This window comes from Macaca fascicularis, chromosome 2 (assembly GCF_037993035.2).
Source record: "Macaca fascicularis isolate 582-1 chromosome 2, T2T-MFA8v1.1".
In the NCBI taxonomy this organism is placed as follows: Eukaryota; Metazoa; Chordata; class Mammalia; order Primates; family Cercopithecidae; genus Macaca; species Macaca fascicularis.
Genome location: NC_088376.1, coordinates 130,560,357 through 130,583,066, shown reverse-complemented (window position 1 = coordinate 130,583,066; position 22,710 = coordinate 130,560,357). Strand labels below are relative to the sequence as shown.

The window sequence follows — 22,710 nt, the reverse complement described above, 5'->3', positions numbered from 1 at the left end:
TTCAACAAACATTCATTTTCCCTTTGTTTTCTCTTTCTCTTAGCCCAAATGTTGTGGGACAGCTGGCTAAACAGATGATTGGGTACAATCTAGCGACAAAACAAACTCCAAAAGAAGGTGTGAAAGTTAACAAGGTAATATGGATGCTTTGGGTCATTTTCTATGTATGTGTTAAAAAATAGAAAAGAAACCCATCTTTTAGTTTTTGACAAAATCTAATGAAATACTGCTCTTTGGCAATGTGCCATTTTATTTTTTAAAGCTCATCTAATCTGTTTAGTAAGTGGTATGTCTTTGAAGAAAAATAAAAAGGGCTCTATGATAGTAATATTATTTATCATCATTAGCATTTAGCAAAAGTGGGTGACGGTGAGTGACCAAGCAATGGCTGTCCCTCTGAGAACACAGATGTATTCTATTTAGTTGAGAAGTGCTTGCTATGACAGCCTTATACTCAATGAGGGACATTCGCTGCTCCCACACAGTGGCCCTCCACTCCAGGTGTGTCTGTCAGAATTACCTATTGTGGTGGTTTTTCTAAATGCCCCATTCCTTATTTTGGGATGACTACAATTTTGAGCCATTTTTATTGCTGGGAGTATATTTCATTAGGAAGATCAGCTGAAGCACCCAAGTGTGTATAGTATGTGGACACACACCCCTCATCCACACATAGAAAATAAAGCCCACAGGAAAGTAGCCTGCCTCAATCATGAAATTGTGAGTGGTAGAGCTGAGACCAGAACCTAACTCTCCCTCCTGCCAGTCTGCCTTTCACCATTCCTTTTGTGTATCCAGACACTAGAACTAGCTATCTGGGTTGCAGAATCCAGTGCAAAATAAAAAGGCAGGGGACCCGTGTTAAAATTTCAAGACAGCTATTGCTAAACATTAAATCCCTATACAACTACACAGATCATATGTGTCAGCCCTGAAAAGCATCCATGGTTAGAAGGTCCTGTCCTAGCAGCAAATTAGGGTCCCGCCTTTTGGGATGGCAGCTGTCTGCTCCATTAACATAGCATCACAGATCAGTGGTCTCTACAGTGCACCATGCTGCAGGACAGTGCAGTGGTAACATGCTGTTTTTACTTTTCAGGGAGAGTTTTGTGGAAAACTCTTAAGTTGTTGTATTTATCAGTATTTAGTTCCATTTTCTTGTGTTAATTTTTGTGGGTACATAGTAGGTGTATATATTTACAAGGTACATGAGATGTTTTGATACAGACATCCAGTGTGTAAGAATCCCATTATAGTCCTTTTTCTTGCTATGTAGCAATCTATGATATGGATGTACCTACCACAGTTTGTTTAACCATCATCTGTTGAAAGACATCTGGGTTGGTTCGTTTTTGGTTATTACAAATAAAGCCACTCTGGACATTCATGAACACGTTTTTGATATAAATATAAATGTTCATTTTGGGGGATAATTGTTGGACTATATGGAAGTTGTATGATTAGTTTTCTTAAGAAACTAACGAATGTTTTCCAGCATGGCTGTTCCATTTTGCATTGCCATCAGCAATGTGTAAGTGATCAGGGTTCTCCACATTCTAGCCCGTATTTGGTGGTGGTGGTATTATTTTAGCTATTCTTATGCGTATGTAGTAATATTTCATTGTGATTTTAATTTGCATTTCCCTAATGGCTAGAGATGTTGAACATCTTTTCATGTGCTTATTCGCCATCTGTAGATTGTCATTGGTGAATTGTCTGTTCGTGGATGCTATGGTCTGAATGTTCCCTCCAAAATGGGTGTTGAAATTTAATCCCCATTGTGGTGGCATTAAGAGGTAGAGCCTTTTGGGAAGTGATTAATCATGAAGGCTCTGCCCTCATGAATGGATTAGTGCAAGCTTGTCCAACCAACGGCCCACAGGCCACATGCATCCCAGGATGGCTTTGAAAGTGGTCCAAGACAAATCTGTCACCTTTCTTAAATATTATGAGTTTTTTTCAATTTTAGTTTCTTAGCTCAATTATCGTTAGTGTATTTTATGTGCAGCCCAAGACAATCCTTCTTATTCCGGTGTGGCCCAGGGAAGCCAAAATATTGGACATCCCTGGTAGTGCCTTATGAAAGGACTGAAGGAAACTAGCTTAGACCTGTTTTGCATTTCTACTTTCTGCCATGTGAGGATGAAGCAAGAAAGGCCATGTCACCAAATGGCAGTACTTGGACTTCCCAACCTCCAGAACTGCAAAACAATATGTATTCATTTTTTCAACAGGGTCATTTGCAGGGCAAAAGTGTTTAATTTTGATGAAGTCCAATACATCAATATTTCCTTTATGGATTATACATTTTTAGTATCAGGTCTAAGTCCTGTTTACCTTGCCTTATGTAATAAAAATTTTCTCATATATTTTCTAGATGTTTTATAGTTTTCTGTTTTATATTTAGGTTTGTGATCCATTTTGAGTTAACTTGTGAATAAATTGTGAGACTTAGGTCAAGGTTATTTTTTAAGGGGCAAGGGGGATATGATATTCAATTGTTCCTGCACCATTTTTTGAAAAGGCTTATCTTTTCTCCATTGAATTGCTTTTACATCTTTGTCAAAATTCAGCTAGGCATATTTCTTTGGGTCTGTTTTGGGGTTCTCTATTTTGTTCCATTGATCTTTGTGTCTGTCCCTCCACCAACACCACAGAGTCTTAATTACTGTATTTATGTAAGTTCTGAAATTGAGTAGAGTAACTCTTCTTGCTTTATTATTCTTTTCTAAAACAGTTTTACCCATTCGAGTTCCTATGCCTTTTTATGAACAATCTAAAACAATTTTGTCTTTATGAAAAAATCCTGCTGAAATTTTGATAGGAATCTTATTAAACCTGTATATGAATTTGGAGGGAATTGATTTTTTGTTATATTAAGTCTTGCAACCCATGTATATGATACGTCTCTCCTTTTTTTTTAGGTCTCCTTTGATTTATTTCATCAGCGTTGTATTGTTTTCAGCATACACGTTTGGTATATGTTTTGTTAGATTTACACATACATTTTTCTCTTTTACAGCAATTACAAGTGACACTGGATTCTTAATTTCAGTGTCCAACATACTCATTGTTAGTTGGTGTTGATTTCTTGTTAAATGCTTGATGAACTTCCCTAGTGAAACCATGTGAGCCTGGAGATTTCTTTGTCTGTGCCTGTTAATGTTTTTGGGTTGCTGGTTTCTCTAGCACCCAGCACCCTGCCTAAGATTTATGAGGCCAAAGAAAACACAGGAGACGCGCTACCACTCGCTTCCTTGGACCTCAAGCTCCCTAGCTAGTCTCCCTTCTTCTCTATAACTTTCAGAGTCACCTTAAGTTTTATGTATATATATATCCAAGGTTTTTATTTGTACTTAGCAGGAAGAATAGGGAAAAATATGGCTACTCCATTTTCTCAAAAGTAGAAGTCCCCAGATTATAGAAGCTTTTGATTCTAAATTTATTTGAGAAGCTATTTAAACACATACACACATTTATACACATCAGATATTTGTTTCCTAAGTGTGTGCCAATGCGTTATGTGTTCCTGGGGCTAGTACTAGGGCCCGTGAGACAGCACTACTCATCATGTGGTCCAGGATTCAGTACCAATAGTGGTTACTGCTGTGTAATGAATTTAAAATTCAAGAATGTACTTTTAATCTTCTCTGTTCATAGGTGTGTTACAAATAGTTTGTGTGCTAGCACTCATCTCCTGACCACAATTCAAGTAGCATGATATTTGTAAGAAAACAGATTCAGTGGTAGATAGGTCAAAGAAAGTTAAAAAGCTTTCTATACTGGTGGACTCCACGAAGAGGACGTGTCAACATATTCTTTGTGTAACTCACAGGTGAAGCTCTTTTGAAATGTATCTAATGGAGTTGCTCAGGGATGAATGTTTGTGGATTCCATTTAGATTTCTCTATAACAATTCCTAAAATACTCTGTCATCCTCGGTCATTTGGAAGGCATGACGGTGTCAACAAACTGGTCTTTGTTGTGTAAAATTTCTTGAATTATCTCTTGATAATTATCATTTTCCTGGTGACATTGTCTTAAAGAGTCATACATTATTCCTATGAAGCAAGAGCTGTTTCAGACAGCAGCTGGGCTTCACAAATAGAAATTTGGTGGAATACAGAGCACATCTGTCAACATTTTTGAAGATTAAGAATAGGACTCTTGAATGACACTTACCCTAAAAAATTATAATTTTGTGTTGCCTCTAAGAATAACTACTGAAAGTCATTAAGTATTATTCACTAAACTAACTCTGTATTAGAAATGAACAGTGTTATGCTAGTGGACCTGAAAGCATATACCAAACACATTCCTCATTTTGTATTTTGTGCCAAATTTCTTAAAACAGCTTTCTCTTCTAGAGAAAGTTTTAGAAGAAACGACTATCTTAATTTCTTAAAATGTTTGTATTAATGTTGATGCTTAGAAAGGCAAACTTTATGTTATTTCTATAAACGACAAGTTGTTATTGTATTTTATTTTATTTTATTTTATTTTTTTTTTTGAGACGGAGTCTCGCTCTGCCGCCCAGGCTGGAGTGCAGTGGCCGGATCTCAGCTCACTGCAAGCTCCGCCTCCCGGGTTCACGCCATTCTCCTGCCTCAGCCTCCGGAGTAGCTGGGACTACAGGCGCCCGCCACCGCGCCCGGCTAGTTTTTTGTATTTTTTAGTAGAGACGGGGTTTCACCGTATTAGCCAGGATGGTCTCGATCTCCTGACCTCGTGATCCGCCCATCTCGGCCTCCCAAAGTGCTGGGATTACAGGCTTGAGCCACCGCGCCCGGCCTGTTATTGTATTTTATAAGGAAAGAATAGGGCTAAGTATTTTTGCTTCAAATATTGTCCTACTCCTCAATCAGAAATTCTGAAAGAATTGACGGTTTCAGGCAGCCTGAAGGCTGAGAGAATTAAGTACTGACTGATGGTTTGACCTTCATTGTTGGTGAGAAAAATCAACTTTAAATCAGAGTGGTTCTGTGCTAATTCTAACACTGTGCTGAGAAATAGTTTTTATACACTTATGAACTTCCATTTCTGATAAATCAATAGGAAGACGTGTATGTTTTATTTTTAACTAATGGTAAATTCAAAAAAAGTTTGAAAAAGAGGAGTTCTGTATTCATTCCATTATAGCTTTTTAGATCATCATATATTTATCCCATTTCATGTGACCTAAAACTTAAGTATTTTTGTGGTATCTGAGTAGTTAAAATCTAATGCTACTTAATCCTTAATCTGTAACTTTTTTTGTGGAACCCATCACCAAACTACTTGTAAGAAAAGCAATGTGGCCGGACGCGGTGGCTAACGCCTGTAATCCGAGCACTTTGAAGGCCCATGTGGACGGATCACGAGGTCAGGAGATTGAGACCACGGTGAAACCCCGTCTCTACTAAAAATACAGAAAATTAGCTGGACTTGGTGGCGGGCGCCTGTAGTCCCAGCGCTCGGGAGGCTGAGGCAGGAGAATGGCGTGGACCCGGGAAGCAGAGCTTGCAGTGAGCTGAGATCGCGCCACTGTACTCCAGTCTGGGCGACAGAGCGAGACTCTGTCTCCAAAAAAAAAAAAAAAAAAAAAAAGAAAAGCAGTGTAACTGCTTTCATTGTTTTCACATCTATTACTGATTATTTATGGGATTGTTTTTATATTCTTTAAACATCCAAGACATCTTTCACTGTTCTCTTTAGGTGTGTAAGTTGGAACAACCTCTCTCAAGCACTTGGACAGTACTTATCAAAATTTTAAATATTCACAGTTTAAAACCTAGACATTTCACTTTTAGGGTACTTATCTACAGGGATACTAAAAGTAATGAACAAAGATACATGTACAAAAATACTCACTAAAGTAGCATCTTAGGAAAATTGAAGTTCATGTAAATGTCTATCAGCAGGCCAGGAACCATGACTCGTGCCTGTAATCCCAACACTTTGGGAGGCCGAGGCGAGTGCATTGCTTGAATCCAGGAGTTTGAGACCAGCCTGGGCAACATAGTGAGACCCCATCTCTACAAAAAATAAAGCAAAAATTAGGTGGGTATGGAGGCACGTGCCTGTAGTTTTGGCTACTCAGGAGGCTGAGGTGAGAGGATCGTTTGAGTCTGGGAGGACAAGGCTGCAGTGAGCCATGATTGTGCCATTGCACTCCAGCCTGAGAGCAACATAGCAAGACTGTCTCAAAATAATAATAATAATAAAAATAAATAAAAACAGGAACATGGTTAAATAAATATTATCATATAAGTACCATGTAATCACAATGAAGAGAGAAGACCTTAGCAAGATATTTAAGTTGTAGTATTAAGATTTTAAAAAAGAGGCTAGGCGTGGTGGCTTATGTCTATAATCCCAGCAGTTTGGGAGGCCGAGGCAGGTAGATCACTTGAGGTCAACAGTTCAAGACCAGCCTGGCCAACATGGTGAATCCCCATCTCGACTAAAAATACAAAAATTAGCCAAGCATGGTGGCAGGCACCTGTAAGCCGAGCTACTTGGGAGGCTGAGGCATGAGAATCACTTGAACATGGGAGGCAGAGGTTGTAGTGAGCTGAGATCGTGCCACTGCACTACAGCCTGGGTGATGGAATGAGACTCTGTCTTAAAAAAAAAAAAAAAAAGATTTAAAAAAAGAAAGGCATCCTAGTGTGTATAATATGCTTCCTGATGATTCCATTACTGCAACGCTTGCAGATACATAGAAAAGGACTAGAATGTTAGCAGTGGTTTTCCCAGTGGGGCTGTTACATGCAGTTCAAGTCCTACAGAGCAAAAGGACACCTGGCTGAGGCAGTGAGTCCCCACTCACTCGTGGAATTGAATGACATTCTTCCATCCCACTTGTCCCTTGCCCAGTCATGGTCCTGGCAAGTGACTACATACTCCCAGAGGAAGGGGTGCCTTTTTCTAGTTATCACAAAGGATCCTGCTAGGCTCATATTTGCGCTGACTTCTGGGGCCCGAGGGGTTTGTTTGAGGTAGAGCTATGCGGCAGGGGGCTGCTTTCACTTTCTCATTTATGTATTTTTGGTATCGTTTCCATTATTTTTGAACAAGTAAATATTCTGTTTGTAAATTAAAAGAAAGTATAAAACAAAATAAAATATAGTGATCAAAGCGACAGAAATATACAAACATATGAAGCATCAGACATACTGTAAAAGAATCCTTCTGTGGTCACCATGCTTGGTTTTCCACCAGAGAAATCTGAGAAAAGTCAGTGTAGTAATATATATATATATATGAACTGTTAATATCTCAAATTAAAATAACAGCCACTTCTCTAGAGTATTTCTTAAGCGACACAGTTTCTTGAGGAAGGAAAAAAAGAAGATTAAAGTGGGAAGGTTCCTTGAGGCAAACCAAATGCGTGTCACTTGAACAAGTTAACAGAATCAATTAAGGAGGTGAAAATGGGCATTGTGTGCACCATGAGAGCAGAACTCTCAAAGCTCTGCAAACTCACTCACTGGGCTTTAAGAGCCTGAAAATGAAGCCGTTTGATTGCTGTAGCAAGTTTGTATAGATTTCCAAGTAGAAATCAGCTTAATGCTGAATTAATTTGACTTTCCCACTAATGTGGTAGGTGATGGTTGCTGAAGCCTTGGACATTTCCAGAGAAACCTACCTGGCAATTCTGATGGACCGGTCCTGCAATGGCCCCGTGCTGGTGGGCAGCCCTCAGGGGGGCGTCGACATTGAAGAGGTGGCTGCTTCAAACCCAGAGCTCATTTTTAAGGTATGTTTAAATTCCTGGCTACGCGCTATTAATTGATTGTTATTGTAGAAGATGTTAAATATTTAATGTGGAGTCTAAGGCCAGGAGCAGTAAATCTGTCTCTACAATTTAAGGTATGAAGATGTTGAGCCCTTTTTCTTTCTAAGTATCCAGTTGAAAGTTGAGTGGAATCAAGGTATTTAGTGTTCAAGGACTTTTTGTCTTTGCTTTTCCCATCCTTCCTTCTTTCCTTCTTCCTGCCTTTTCTTCCTCCCTGATTCCTTTCCATCCAATCTTCCTCAAGAATTAACCAATGGGAGAGGACTGCTATATTTTCATTTCTCATGGTTAACTCTCTTTCATTTAATATTATATATGATCTAGAAATTCTCTCCTAGGAGATGAATGAATTCTCTTTTAGTAGATGTACTAGAAACTGCTTTGTGATCTCTCAGTACTGTTGATGTAAACTAGAATCTTTATGAAGTCCAGATTCTGTCAGTTTTTTTCAGTCCTTGAAATCTTGACTCGTTTATTGATATTAAGATTAGTTTCAAGTCAGGGATGTGAGATCAAATTTAATCAGAGCACAAGTTTCTCAAAGTCTCGAAACCTCATTTTTAAATCAGTAAAATGAACATGGGGTGATTTCTACCCTGTGGGATTATAAGGATTAAATGAGGTGATATGTATTAAGTGCTTCTTAACCTACCTCAGCTATAAGGAGAAAAACATAAGTTTTCAGAACTAAAATTCAAGTTTTTAATCTGGGTTCTTGGGGTCAAAATTGCATTAAAATTTTCCACCAGAAACATTCAGTATTTCTTTTAGAAAATGATTTTTTGTTTCCCTTTGAAAAGGGGAGATTTTATTTCTTATATCTCTTTGTCTAAATAATGTGCAATAAACACCCACTTAGCATCCTCAACAGGTTCTTGGAAACTTTGACTTGAATGGAAACAATGTATAAGGAAACCAATGTTACCATACATAGGCTAATTGATATAAACAAGAGTTAAGTTCCTATGGCATATTTCTGCTCACAAAAACATCACGCAACTCCTAAATAAAGACCAACACACTTCTAATGTTACACATTATAATAAATAGGAGCTATGTATACATTTCAGAAAGATTTCATAAAAACAAGTAACGTAATTATTTATCCAGTTATTCCAGCTCAGGGTCTCTGATGGCTAGAGCACAGGGTGCAAGCAAAGAACCCACCGTGGATGGGACACCATCCCATTGCAGAGCACACTCACACACCACACCCGCACCCGCATCACACCCACACCCACTCAGAGTGGGACTGTGTATACAAACCGGTTGACCTAACCTGTACAGATTTGGGATGTGGGAGAAAACCGGGGGACCCAGAGAAAACCTACTCAGACAAGAGGGGAATTTGTAGACTCCACACAGACAGTGGCCTTGGCTGGGAATTGATTTTTTTTTTTTTCTCAACCTTATAACAAAACGACCTTGAATGAAGTAATGTTATTTGAAGACCTACTGTACTCATACTTCAGTGATTGCTTTTAAAATATTTTCACTAATGTTATATATTTAAGTTAATTACCTTGGAAACTGAATTGAGACTTTACATGCAGACTTACCGATAACACCTAGCTGTTTTCAAAGTTCACATTATTTAAAGCAGGCCATTCCATTTGTTAAGAGGATGCATGAAATAATGTATAATGACAGTGCTCGGTGTCTTTGAGACAATAGCATTTTGTAGAGCTAAGGTATCAGTAATCATTATCATCAATAGAGTGCTTAAATCATAAAGTAATATTTAACCTATCTATGACAGGCTTTAAACTTAACTAATAGTAGGCAGGAAAACCTCACTTTGGAGGTCTTCCAAAAGATGTCATAAAAATTAACTGACTAAATATTCGTCAATGCCATCTGTATAGTAATTAAAAGTGAAAACTGGCATCAGAGTTTCTTGTCAGCATGCCACCATGAGGAATTATATAGTTTTTGGAAGAGCTGTTTTATAGATGGTCTGCTAATTAAAACATACCCTACAGGCATCTGCGGTAGCCCTGCTCAGAGATCTCTGGATAGGTGCCACACTTTAATTACTCATTTGCAAATAAATACAAAGCATTTTCTTTTGAGGTTGTAAATCTTCTCAGTTGACTGTCTAAATTTCGTTTATTTGATTTATTTTTACTAGGAGCAAATTGACATTTTTGAAGGAATAAAGGACAGCCAAGCTCAGCGGATGGCAGAAAATCTAGGCTTCGTTGGGCCTTTGAAAAGCCAGGTATATAAGCCATTGGGGGATGGTGTGTCTGACTTGTTTCAGAAAACATTTGGGAACTTTCTTAATTGCCTCTAGTGTTTGTGATTACCAGGAAACAGGATTACTTATTGTTTTCTAATTTCTTCTTCCAGCTGTTTATGATGAAGAAAAATATTTCCCTGATGTTTTAAAAGAGGATGTTTATGATGTGTCTTTGAATGAATTTTGATATGTGTGTGCATGTGTATTGCATGTGGACACATACACTTTATGATGGATGGTAATCTGTATTTTTTCTGTAGCACTGCTGGTACTTAGCCACCTGGCAGGTAGGTGTGTGATTCAGCTCATTCAGACTTTAGTTTCATCTTCTATAAAATGGGAATGATGACAACTCCTGAGAGGTTTATTGTGGGGATTCAGTAGAATAATGTGTGAAAGTCCTTATTATAGTGCTCCATAAAGGTCCATTCTTATTGGTATTAATATTAATAATACATGTTATTTAGCTAATTGCTATTCTTTCATAGCTAATGGGCATTTGAAATGAATATTGATGGCATAAAGTTGATGTTTTATTGAGAACAGCTTAAAATATGCCAGTTTTGTAGTAATATCCCTTGGCTTCAAAGACCAAAACATTGGCCTTAGAGTTATTGAGGGACAGAATCTGTCCTAGCATCGTGCCCTGCTCTGCCTTTGGTCCAGCGCATGGCACCTGATTATGTGTCTAGCGGAGCAAGCTTCCTAGTCCCACAGCTAAATCAGATAAACTTACTTTTTCCTTCCTCTGTTACTCAGAGAGGCCACCTTAATGGCCCTAGATTGTGTGCATGTGTGCATGTATGTATGTTCTCTGGCCTGGGACTTTATGGAGAGGTTACAGAGTATGTCCTTTGGTTAGGCAGTACTATTCCCATAAGACAGTAGACGATGCACTCTTTTCTTTCCGTCTTGTCTTTTTCTTTTGATTGACTCTGTCTGGAAGTTTAATGACAACAGTAGGCAAGTCAAAGAGGGGTAAAGCAGAATAAGGTTTTAAGAAATATATATGCTTTAATGAAGAGAAACTACTTACTTGAAAATGAATAAAGGCTCACTTTGAAAGCAAAAGATTGAAGATGGTAGAATGGGACAGGGTCATCTGGAACTAAACCTCAGGATGAGAGAGAAAGGGCCAGGATTCAATGGACAGTTAGAGGAACTAATTGCCATTTCTGAGACTAGCAAAGAGATGCCAGGAAAGTGATCTGTTGAAAGGAAGATCCTGGAAGATTCCTGAATATGTGCTACAGTGGTTGGTTTCATCTCCTGCAAATGAGGATACCAGCTACATTAGCCATTCATTTGATGTTTATTAAGGGGCTTCTCCTGTGGCAGTGGTGGTCACCAAGAGCCCGTTTTCCATATAGCCACTGTGGTCAAGCTGCACTGTCCAGCAGTCAGCTCCAGAATATGTGCAGTTACCCTGTCTGCCTCCTCCATATCACTTTGGACATCTCTATTTCTCTTATTTATTTGCAGTCACCTTTGCTAGATCCTAATCTTTACCACGGCAGGGACTTTGTCCATCCTACTCAATGCTGTGTTGCCAGCAGCTGGCAAAGTGCTTGGCATCTATTTTTATTGCCCAAGAAACATTTGTCATGTGCCTGACTAGGTGAAACAACACATCTAGTTGTCCACTTTGAAGAGGTTCCTAGAGACTCAGCAATAGGTGGCTTTTCATGACAGAGAAATAAATCTGGAATGGGCAAAATCTGCTGACCACATATTTAAAACCTCAGGAGGTGAACATAATAGAGAGTTCTAGAGAAGTTAATAACAGTATAATGTACATCACAAGATACTCCCCCCTCACTACATATTATAAGATAAAATTAAGAGTTATTTATAGCTCTTGAATGTCTTACTCTTGTTTTCCTAGTACCTGAAACACTCTAGGTTTTAAATGAGTTACCTACGGAAGGAAGATGAAAATGTGAGAACTCAGGGGTCAGTAAGTGGCCATATTGTCAGTATACCTTTGAATTAATTTATCGAGGAAAGGAAATAAAATGTTTTAATTTGTTTTTTTTTTTTCTTTTTTCACTGCTAACTCCATGAAGGGCTTTAAATCTTCATTTTCTCAGCAGCTTGGAGTGAGCACTGATTGGTTGCTGCTCAGGCTGTTATGCCCTGGGGAACAGAGACAATGAAAAATAACTATTGTTCCTCAGGGGCTCACAGACCAGTGGACATCTGCCTGCTGGCTGAGAGGATACAGGAAGAGGGATGGATAAAGGAATGTGAAGGAGAGAGCAGGGGCAGAGGGAGAGAGAGGTTGATCTCAGCTGTAGACATGTTGGAAGTTGTTCATCTAGGGACACGTAAGTGTATTTCTACAGTAGAAGGGATATATGGCTTGGGAGCTCAGGGAAAGCTGTGCATTGGAGTTGTAGGCTTGGGAATCTGTGCTTTATGGGGTGTGCTCAAGCTGTGGGGATTAGTGAAATGCTCTAGAGAGCCACTGTACAATGAGCAGATGGGACAGTGTAGAAGGAAAAACATTTAAACAATCATCAATGATCTTTTCCTAAAAAATTGTATCTTAGAGGCCCCTTAGGTTCAGTGTGACTTTGAAAGTTACTTAATTTTCATCTAGGATGTGGTTTAGGCATTTGGAGGTACCTCACTCATGGTTGAATATCATGTAAGATGATAGTCTTGTAAAATTATTAATATCGTTCCTGTGACTCATGCCTGTTGTCTCTAAAATGTGATTAATATTAGACACAACAAAAATAAAGATGATATCTTACTTTTCATAAAATTACCAAGTATTTGTTCCCAACTAAAGTCTATTTCTGTGAGAATTTGTTGAAAAACGTTAAGACATAGAAAAGCTTGATATAGTAGTTCCCCCTTATCTGTGGAGGATACGTTCCAAGACTTCCAGTGGATGCCTGAAGCTTACCTGCTACCAAACCCTACATATACTCTTTTTTTCTGGATATCTATACTTTGGATAAAGTTTAACTTATAAATTAGGTACAGTAAGATATTAACAACAATAATAACATAGAACAATAGCAATATACTGTAATAAAAGTGATGCGAATATGGTCTCTTTCTCAAAATATCTCATTGTACTATACTCACCCTTCTTGCGATGATGTGAGATGATACAATATCTACATGGTAAGACCTGGGGTGAGTAATGGGAGCATTACGATATAGCATTGGGCTACTCATGACCTCCTGGCAGTAATTCAGGAGGGACATCTACTTTGGATGATTGTAGATCATCAAGCCATGGGTGTCAATGGCTGGATGTCAGGAACAGATAATGTCAATGGTTGGGGATCCTGGATAGTTGAAGGTTTTTCACGATAACCTTTTAGAAGAACATCATAATTAGAAGTTTGTCTCTTTCTTTTTAATTCATCAAAGTGTGGCTGTAGAGGTTGTAATCTGTCAGTGACTTTAGTGCTGTGTTCCATCCAAGGATCTTAGTCCATAATTTTGTCCTTCCCATTTAATAAATTGGACTCACAGTAGATCATGGTTAACTAAAACCACAGAAAGGGAAACAGAGGATAAAGGGGGTCTATCATATGACTGAAACTTACAAGTTTGTCAAGTGTGTCTTAATTATCATCTATACTGTTAGTTTCTGAAAACATGAGTGCCATGAATTGTCAACATGTGTCTCTAGGATTTAGGCTGATGAAAGATCGGATGCTCCAAGTCAGTGTAAGATCACTAACACCTCTTGAAGTGGTTTGTACTTCTGGCTAGATTTGAGAGCCATATGTGAATATTGATGATAATTTCTGGAATGCAGGAAAGATATTTAAAATTCTTAACCTGTTGAGACTTTGTTTTGATTAATAGACGATTTATTTCAGCAAGAATACACATAGTCATCATTGCCAGACTTAGATGTTAAATGTTCGATCCAATTTGCCTTCCTGGATAATTTTTTCTTTCCTCTCTCTGTCAGTTTTGAAATCATAAAACGAGAAGAAGAGGTGCCTAATTCCACACAAAGCTCCCAAGAGTGAGTTTTTAGGGGTGAAATTAGGATAGACATTTGCTGATCTTGCATAGGTCCAACAAATCAAGGCAGGATATTCAATGAGCTGTCAGCGGTTAGGGTCGTTGTACTGAAGCAAGTACTCTCCCGTTTCAGCTGGGCTCTTACGGCCAACCGCTTGGCTTGCACCCGCTGGGTTTCCAGGGATATGTCATATTCCACTGGGTGGAGGGTTGAGGGTGGAGTGGCCAGGCATGATGGAATAGACTTTGGGAACAATATCTTGGTGATGCAGCACACAACTGTGCCTGCGTGGTTCTGAGGCCCTTCCTCATTATGCTCCTGTTAAGACATTTTTAAAGATTTGTATAAACTTGTCAGGTTTTCATTTACATATATTTGATTTTATAGATTTTAATTTTTAAAAATTGCTTAATAGACAAAATAACAGTTGGTGGCAAAAGTGCAGAAAACCTTTGTACACAGTGGTTATGAGCTGAGAAAGTAATGGCAATAGTAAGCGACTGACTGCAAGTTGACCAGGAGAATGTTCTCTTTGACCTGTGCTTATTTTAAACATTTGAACCCATGTAGAAAGCAGGAAAGCTAATTTCAACTTGCCACATGCCATGCCATTCCATATCACACCTGGTCACACTTACACATTCTGTCTGCCTAGCCCTTATAACCATTTAGTGTATAGCCTCTGGAATAAGACATCTTACAAGGGTTTGTCATTGTGAGAGCTACAAGGGAGAACCAGCTTGGTTTGGAGATACCTCCAAGATCAAATTATGTTTTAGTCTTGCTCAAAAAATTACAGTCCGGCTTTGCACAACAGTAAAAATTAAAACAGAAAATATCCCCAAAATGCTGTGCTAATGTATAATTACAATGGGATTAATGTGTGGAAAACGCAGGCTTGTACTAAACAAAGTTGGTGTAGGCTTAAGAAGTTCTGAAACAGTTTAAGTGTATATCTGTGGATGAATTCATAAACAAAATGTGGTATATGCTATAATGGAACTTTATTGAACCTTGTAAAAGAAGATTCTGACACATGCTGCAGTATGGATGGGGCTTGAGGATATTGTGTTAAGTGAAATAAGCCAGTCACAAAAAGACAAACACTGGATAATTCCACAGGTATCTAGTGTATGTATATATGCATATCCTTTATTTTATGTATGTATGTATCTAGATATCTCTAATATCTATATGTCTGCTATCTATAGATATCTATACATATATATGCAGATATATATGGAGACATATATGTGTGTGTATATATATAGAGAGAGGAGTGTGTGTGTGTATGTGTGTGTATATATATGGGGAGATGGAGAGCGAGACAGAGAGAGAGATGCTATCTAGAATAGTCAAATTTATAGACACAAAGTAGAATGATGTTGCCTGAGGCTGCGGTAAGAGGAGAATGGTAAGAGGAGAACAGGAGTTTGTTTAGCGATACAGAGTGAGGGAAGATTAAGAAGTTCTAGAGATTGGTTGCACAACAATGTGAATATACCAACTTGACCCTGCAGAACTGTGTAGACACTTAAAAATGGTTGAGATATGGTGAATTTTATGTTTTGTTTATTTTATCACAGTTTTTAAAAAAGTTTTGAAGTAGCTGGATTAGATTTTTTATATATATATATATATATATGTGTACCCAGAAGTTATTTCTATTATGTAGTCCACCTAGTCCCCCTTAGAATTGAATTAATCTTTAATTCAACCAATATTTATCAAGTATTGACTCTGCAGAGGTTGTATGACGACAGTGGATGCCAAAGTGCCCAGGACACATAAGATGCCTGCCCCATGCAACTCACATTGCAAGCTCACATTGATGACCTAGAAAACCCCCTAAAATACAAAAAATATTCAGCAGTGAAGTATTTACTGGCTTCACACTTTAACTCAAATTTTATTTGGATTAAAAAAATGGAAACATTAAATAAAGAAATTATAAAGAATACTAGAAAAAATAATGGGAGAATTTTAAAAAATATTCTCAGAATGGGACTAGCCTTTTAAAAGTCTGACACAAAGCCAGAAGCCATATTAGAGTGACATTATTGTGAAATTTCCATGTGGCAAAACTAACAAAAGAATGTTCAAAAGGTAAATGTTAAAGGGGCTGAGGCAGGAGGATTACTTGAGACCAGGAATTCAAGAGCAGCCTGGGTAACGTAGCGAGACCCCCATCTCTAGAAGAAATTAAACTAAAAAAATTAGCTGAGCCTAGTGGCATGTGCCTGTAGTCCAGCTATTTGAAAGGCTGAGGTGGGAGGATCATCTGAGCCCAGGAGTTCAAGGCTGCAGTGAGCCATGATTGTGCCAGTACACTCCAGTCTGGGTGACAAAGCAAGACTCTATTGTACACACACACACACACACACACACACACTCTCTTCCTATAAATTAATAAGAGATCAAAATCTCAACAGGAAAATAGGCAAAATTCACAGAAAAAAAATAAGATATCTCTTAAACTCATAGAAATGTGCAAATTCATTCATAATAAAATAAATTAAAACTATATGTGAGTGTACTCATCTGTTCTCACACTGATAATAAAGACATCACTGAGACTGGGTCATTTAAGAAGGAAAGAGGTTTAATTTACTCATAGTTCCACATGGCTGGGGAAGCCTCACAATCATGGTGGAAGACGAAGGAATAGGGAAGGGACTTCTTGCATGGTGCAGGCAAGAGAGCTTGTGCAGGGGAAGCCCCCTTTATAAAACCACCAGATGTTGTGAGACTTATTCACTGTCATGAGAACAGCATGGGAAAATCCTGTCCCCATGATTCAATTACTTCCCACTGGGTCCCTCTTGCAACACATGGGAATTATTACAATTCAAGGTAAGATTTGGGTGGGGACACAGAGCCCAACCATATCAGTGAGATACCCTTTTTCACCTAACCCATTGGCAAAGATACAAATGGCTAATGATTGTGAATTGGAAAATAGTGTCTCTGATAATTTTCACTTTTTAGGAGTGGAAATCAGGGACGAATTCTATGAAGAACAATTTGGGCCAGGTGTGGTAGTTCACACCTGTAATCCCAGCACTTTGGGAGGCCAAGGCGGGTGGATCACGAGGTCAGGAGATGGAGACCATCCTGGCCAACATGGTGAAAACCCATCTCTACTAAAATACAAAAAACTAGCTGGGCTTGGTGGCACGCCTCTAGTCCTAGCTACTCGGGAAGCTGAGGCAGGGGAATCGCCTGAACCCTGGAGGTGCAGGTTGCAGTGAGCCCAGATCACGCCACTGCACTCCAGCCTGGCAACAGAGCAAGACTCTGTCTCAAAAAAAAAAGAACAATTTAGCAGAATCTTTTGATGTTTAAAATGGCTATACTCCTTTCTGCTTCACTCTGGGTAATTTATCCTACAAATGTTTAATCAAGTGTATGTTAAATATCCAGAGATACATAAGGCAGTGCTGTAATGTCAACCTATTAGAAACAATGCAAATGGTCATTATTTAAGTGAAAGGTTAAAGGAATTATAGCACATCAATACAGTAAGATATTATTTAGTCAATTAAAAGGATATGATTGATCTACCTGTGTTGCTGATGAAGTGTCTCTAAAAATCTGTTAAGTAAAGAAATGAGGCATAGGAACAAGTTTGCTTTTTTAAGACAGATGAAGGAGGAATGCATACTGTGTTAGGCATAGAATATCTCTCAGATGAAGGGCACATTTATGAGTGTGCTACCACTGGGGGCCTGTGTGGTTGAATGGTACAATCAGGGAAAACCCTTAAGTTCTTTGGGAATTTTGTATCATATACATGTGTTATCTACCCATACAAATATTTAATATTAAAAATATGTAATCATACTCGTTATGTGGGTTCTTTTATATCTACTGGGCCTCAAATTTGGATTTAAAGATGTTTGTAGGTAAACATAAAATACATTAACATAGCATGAATTAAATCTGGAGTTCTTCAGTCAAATCTGGAACCACCTGCAATATTTACACCAGGGGGGATTTACTTTAGGGATGCGTTCATAGGTGCTGCAAGAGCTGAGTAGTTTAAAAGTGGACAGGGCCGGGCGCAGTGGCTCACTCCTGTAATTCCAGCTCTTTGGGAGGCCGAGGCGGGTGGATCACGAGGTCAGGAGATCGAGACCATCCTGGCTAATACGGTGGAACTCTTGTCTGTTCTAAAAATAGAAAAAATTAGCCGGGCGTGGTGGCGGGCGCCTGCAGTCCCGGCTACTCGGGAGGCTAAGGCAGGAGAATGGCGTGGACCTGGGAGGCAGAGGTTGCAGTGAGCTGAGATGCCGCCACTGCACTTCATCCTGGGCGACAGAGCGAGACTCCGTCAAGAGTGGACAGAAAGGCAACCTAGAGTATATCCATCCGCATGCTCCAGGAACAAAAATGAGGCAGTGGTGTTACTGGACCTTAGATACAGAAGCTAGAACTCTGGTGGGCTTCTCCAGTGGGAGCAAGAGCCAGAGGAGGAGGTGCTGCCCAGACAGAAAGAGAGGAGTGGAAGTACCCTGGTTCTTCCCTTCTTCCCACCGCCATCTCTCACCGCTGCTTCTCATTGGCTGGCCCCAGCTGGAAACCAGCTGACCCAGGAACATAGAAAACTTAGCCTGTAAGCGTCAGCTTCCCTGATATACAGAGTAGAGTTGGAGAACTGAAAATGGATCTGCTGCAAATAATCCAAGGCTGGCACAGTGAGTGAAATGTGGCAGTGGGAAAACTTTGGCTTGGAAAATGGAGCCGGGAATGAGACTGATACCTAATTCTTCTCCATGATCGACCCTCTTGCTCTGTGCATCACATGCTCCTTTCGTTATTGACAGGAGCTTTCTAGGGTGGGGGCATGGCTCATTCATGTTCTCATTTCTAGCGCCAGCTCTCAGGATACCAGCCAGCTGTGTCATAGGCAGTGAAGAAATGTTGGTTGAAAAGAATGAATGAATGAGCGAATTTCAAGCAGAGTGAGAAAAACGAAGTCAGGGCATAACAGGGCGACCTTGGATATTCTTGCCCTTTGTGGTTAATGCCTTTGGGACAAGCTATTTTCAGTTTGAATTGTGCTGTTCAGTGACTACACTATTGAGCACTTACATCTTCCTGTTTTACAACAATTTTCGTTAGACACTCAGTAATTGTTGTTTCACAGATTATGGGTTGGATTGATTAATATAATAACTTTTATTTCAGCACAATAAGGAAAATCTAGTCATTATAAACTCTCAAAATCATGTTTACCTTTTACTTAAATGGAACTTGTTTGTATTAATGATTGTAGCTTATATTGCAGCATAACTCTGCTAATAGAGACATGATAATTTACAAAAAGATTAACAACGTTTTAGGCCGTACTGAAAATATTTTGTTTTCTTGATAATGGTCTCTTCTGGTGTCTGGAGGAGAGGTGAGCAATTCCTTTTAATGAATAGCAGCGGAAATTAAAATAATTATGTTTTTCTGTTTTTCCCTTCAGAAAACCTAACTGAAAATAAAGACATAACTTGCTATTTTTAAAGTTTCATTAATCCAGCAAAATAAATTTTCTTTTACTGCTTTGGTGTAATTCCATTTCACTTGATCACATTTAGGCTGCAGATCAAATTACGAAGCTGTATAATCTCTTCCTAAAAATTGATGCTACTCAGGTGGAAGTGAATCCCTTTGGTGAAACTCCAGAAGGACAAGGTAAGAAAAAAAAAGAATTGAGAAAACAAATGAATGTATTATAATTATTTATGCAAACTATAAATTGCACAAAAGACTGTAGCAGCAGCTTTGCATAAATTTCTTACAGTAATTTAATTTCTGCCATAGTTTGAAATGCTCCCATGATGCAGTTGAACATTTCAGCACTTAGGTTTGTTTGTAGCCAAATGCCAGGGCTCTAAGGAAGCTACTAAAGCTACTGCTTGTTTTACTTAAAAACATTCAGGCTTGGTGTGGTGGCTCATGCCTGAAATCCCAGCACTTTGGGAGGACAAGACGAGGATCATTTGAGGCCAAGACTTTGAGACCAGCCTGGGTAACATATTGAGACCCTGTCTCTACAAATAATAATAATAATAATAATAAATAATAATAAATTAAAAGAGAAGAAACATTCGTTCACATCTTTCTCTCCACCTTATTTTTTTAGGCCTATCACTGCTGCTACTAAGGTAAAGATTTGTGTAGAAATGGGAGCCACACACTTGGGTATAATGAACACATGTGCCTTTATGGAACTGGAACTTTTTGAATGTCTTTAGTTTGCCTAAATCAGTATATAATTTCACCTTGTGTTCTGGGCTGGATTTATATCACCTTGGTAAAGCCCCAAGTCCCCCCCAGTTGAGCTCTTTCACCTTACTTGGACAGCAGTTTCTGCTTCAGGCAGTAGTAGGTGGCATTTTTGTGGTGAAGGTTGCTCCTATCCATCAGGTACTTATAGAGTATAAATAAATGTTTTATATCTCAGTACCTACCACCACGGCACTGTTTCTTGCATACAGCAAATATTCCGTAAGTTCTTATTAATATGGTAGCGAAAACTTACGAATGCATGTGTGGTAAGGGGTAAAGTGGAGTTCCACACACACATTCACAAGCTTTTGCTATCAAAACCGTGGAATAGCAGATGGATAGGATAGGGATACCAGACTGTAAGCCCCATGAACCTCTCGTTTTTAGTACATTTCACCTCCAGTGTCTTGCATGTTGTCTAGTATGTTACAGTCAGTAAAGAGGAATTTGCATTGAATTGGTAACTGGGGTGAATCATTATGTGTAAACACATCAACTTTTGGACCAAGGTGGATGAGACAATATTTTCTCCTTAGCACATTTCCATTTCAGAGATTCTGTAGCTAGACTCAGAGAAACTACACTATTATTTCTTTGAAACCCAGAGAGGCCTAAGTATAAATTCTGTATCTGCCATGTTTTGGCTACAGATCTGGGCAACTTACTTAGCCTGCCTAAGTTTCAGGTCTTTTTTTTTTTTTTTTTTTCCAATCAAATAAGTGGTAGCAATGATGCCTAGCTCATAGAGTGTTGTGAAAATAAGATGAGATCATATATGAGTATGCATGCAGTATCAGATACAAAATAGGCTAGTCCCTAACATTCATAAAATGAAATTCCTCTTCTCAGGTAGTCTCAGAGTAGCCCAGGAATAGTATAGATTTTAGACAAGAACAAGCAAAGATTTTATGTTTAGGAAGCCATTGAAAATAATATATTTCATGATTTATACAGATGACCATCCGATATAAATCTGTGCTTGGTCATTTATAAACAAGCCACCTTTATTCATAAATACTTTTTTAAAAAGTTGCTATGGCTATAAAATTGTGAGTATTTTATAAAGGGAAGAAAGGAAGGGGAAGAAGCTGTTTCTTGAGCTTATATGCCAGGCACTGTGATAAGCTTATACCTATATTCTTTCATATTGTTTACCACAACCCTGAAAATTTAGGAGTCGTTATCCCCATTTTATAGAGGGTTGAAAAACCATTGTAACTGTCCCAGGGGCCAGTCAGAAGTTACAGAAGCTGGGATTTGAACCCATGTCCCTCTGAGTCCAGCATGCATGTTGATTCTGATTCTCCAGATTCAACTGCAGCTACCTGCCTTTTTTCTACTTTCTTCCATTTAAACTACTTATTTGCTTTCATGGACATGACCTAGAAGTAGTCTCCAGTTTGGCAGGGAATACCAGTCAGAATTCATGTTGATAATTAAGTCCAAGAAATGAAGGCAGAGGCTTAACAAAAGTTCTTAAAGGTCATATATTCCTTTTTAAACTAGTATACACAAGCAGCCTGTTTGCTTCATATTAAGAAAAATGGAAATTCAGCTGTAGCTATGGAGTGGGATAAAAATGGCTGCAATACATTTTTTATTCAACCCTTTGGGAAGCAGTCACAAGCTGTGTTCTGGCTTCAGGGAACAGAGGTATGGAAACCTTTTCTGAGAGTGTGTTTACAAAACGTCGTGAGTCTGAAGTTTGATTTTTAATTATTAAGAGAATGGAAGAGTCTTGAGTTTTTTTTTTTAAGGGAATCATCGTAAAACATTCTTTATATACAGTTCATTAAAACATAAGTCTTATGTGATATTTTTAAGAGCAAAATTATCTTTCATTATTAATTTGTTCATAGTACTATAAAAGTTCAGCGATTGAATTATAATCACAATTAAATGAGTATGTTGGTTTATAACTCTAATGAGCAGTAGTCAAATTAAACCCAATTAGGAAATGGTGATTAATGACCAAATGTACAAATTGATCTTCATCATTATCACAATTCCCTAAAGCTATCTTTTATTTAGAAGCTGTAAAAGCAGTCATTTATATTTTAGCAATATTGATAATCTTAATATTTATAATCTGAGTATTCATTATTTCTGTTTAGATCAGTAGTAGCAGAACATTTCACATTAAAATTTCCACATTGCAACTTTGATTTAATAATTATTCTTTAAATTTAAACGTTTAAGGAGCTCAGCATCACATTGCACCAGCTCTTTTTTGTTGTTGTTGTTGTTGTTTCTTTTTCTTTTTTTTTTTTTTGAGACAGGGTCTCTGTCGCCCAGACTGGAGTGCAGCGGTGCAGCCTAAGCAAACTGCAGCCTCCACCTCCTGAGTTCAAGTGATTCTCCTGCCTCAGCCTTCCGAGTATCTGGGATTATAGGTGCCTGCCACCG

The 22,710-nt window shown here is 38.5% G+C and overlaps 1 protein-coding gene and 1 pseudogene across 3 annotated transcripts in view; one reads left to right on the top strand and one right to left on the bottom strand.

The window, feature by feature from the left end:
- The window catches only part of SUCLG2 (succinate-CoA ligase GDP-forming subunit beta), a 277,740-nt gene that overhangs the window by 138,588 nt on the left and 116,442 nt on the right, over positions 1-22,710 (top strand). For all 3 annotated transcript variants that reach the window (XM_005547564.4, XM_045385901.3, XM_015446184.4), the window contains exons 4-7: positions 44-134; positions 7,589-7,741; positions 9,912-10,001; positions 19,611-19,707. In XM_005547564.4, the coding sequence (XP_005547621.1) occupies positions 44-134; positions 7,589-7,741; positions 9,912-10,001; positions 19,611-19,707 (431 nt within the window). The remainder of the gene's footprint in view (positions 1-43; positions 135-7,588; positions 7,742-9,911; positions 10,002-19,610; positions 19,708-22,710) is intronic.
- Positions 13,901-18,564, bottom strand: LOC123571680 (NADH dehydrogenase [ubiquinone] 1 beta subcomplex subunit 4 pseudogene; annotated as a pseudogene).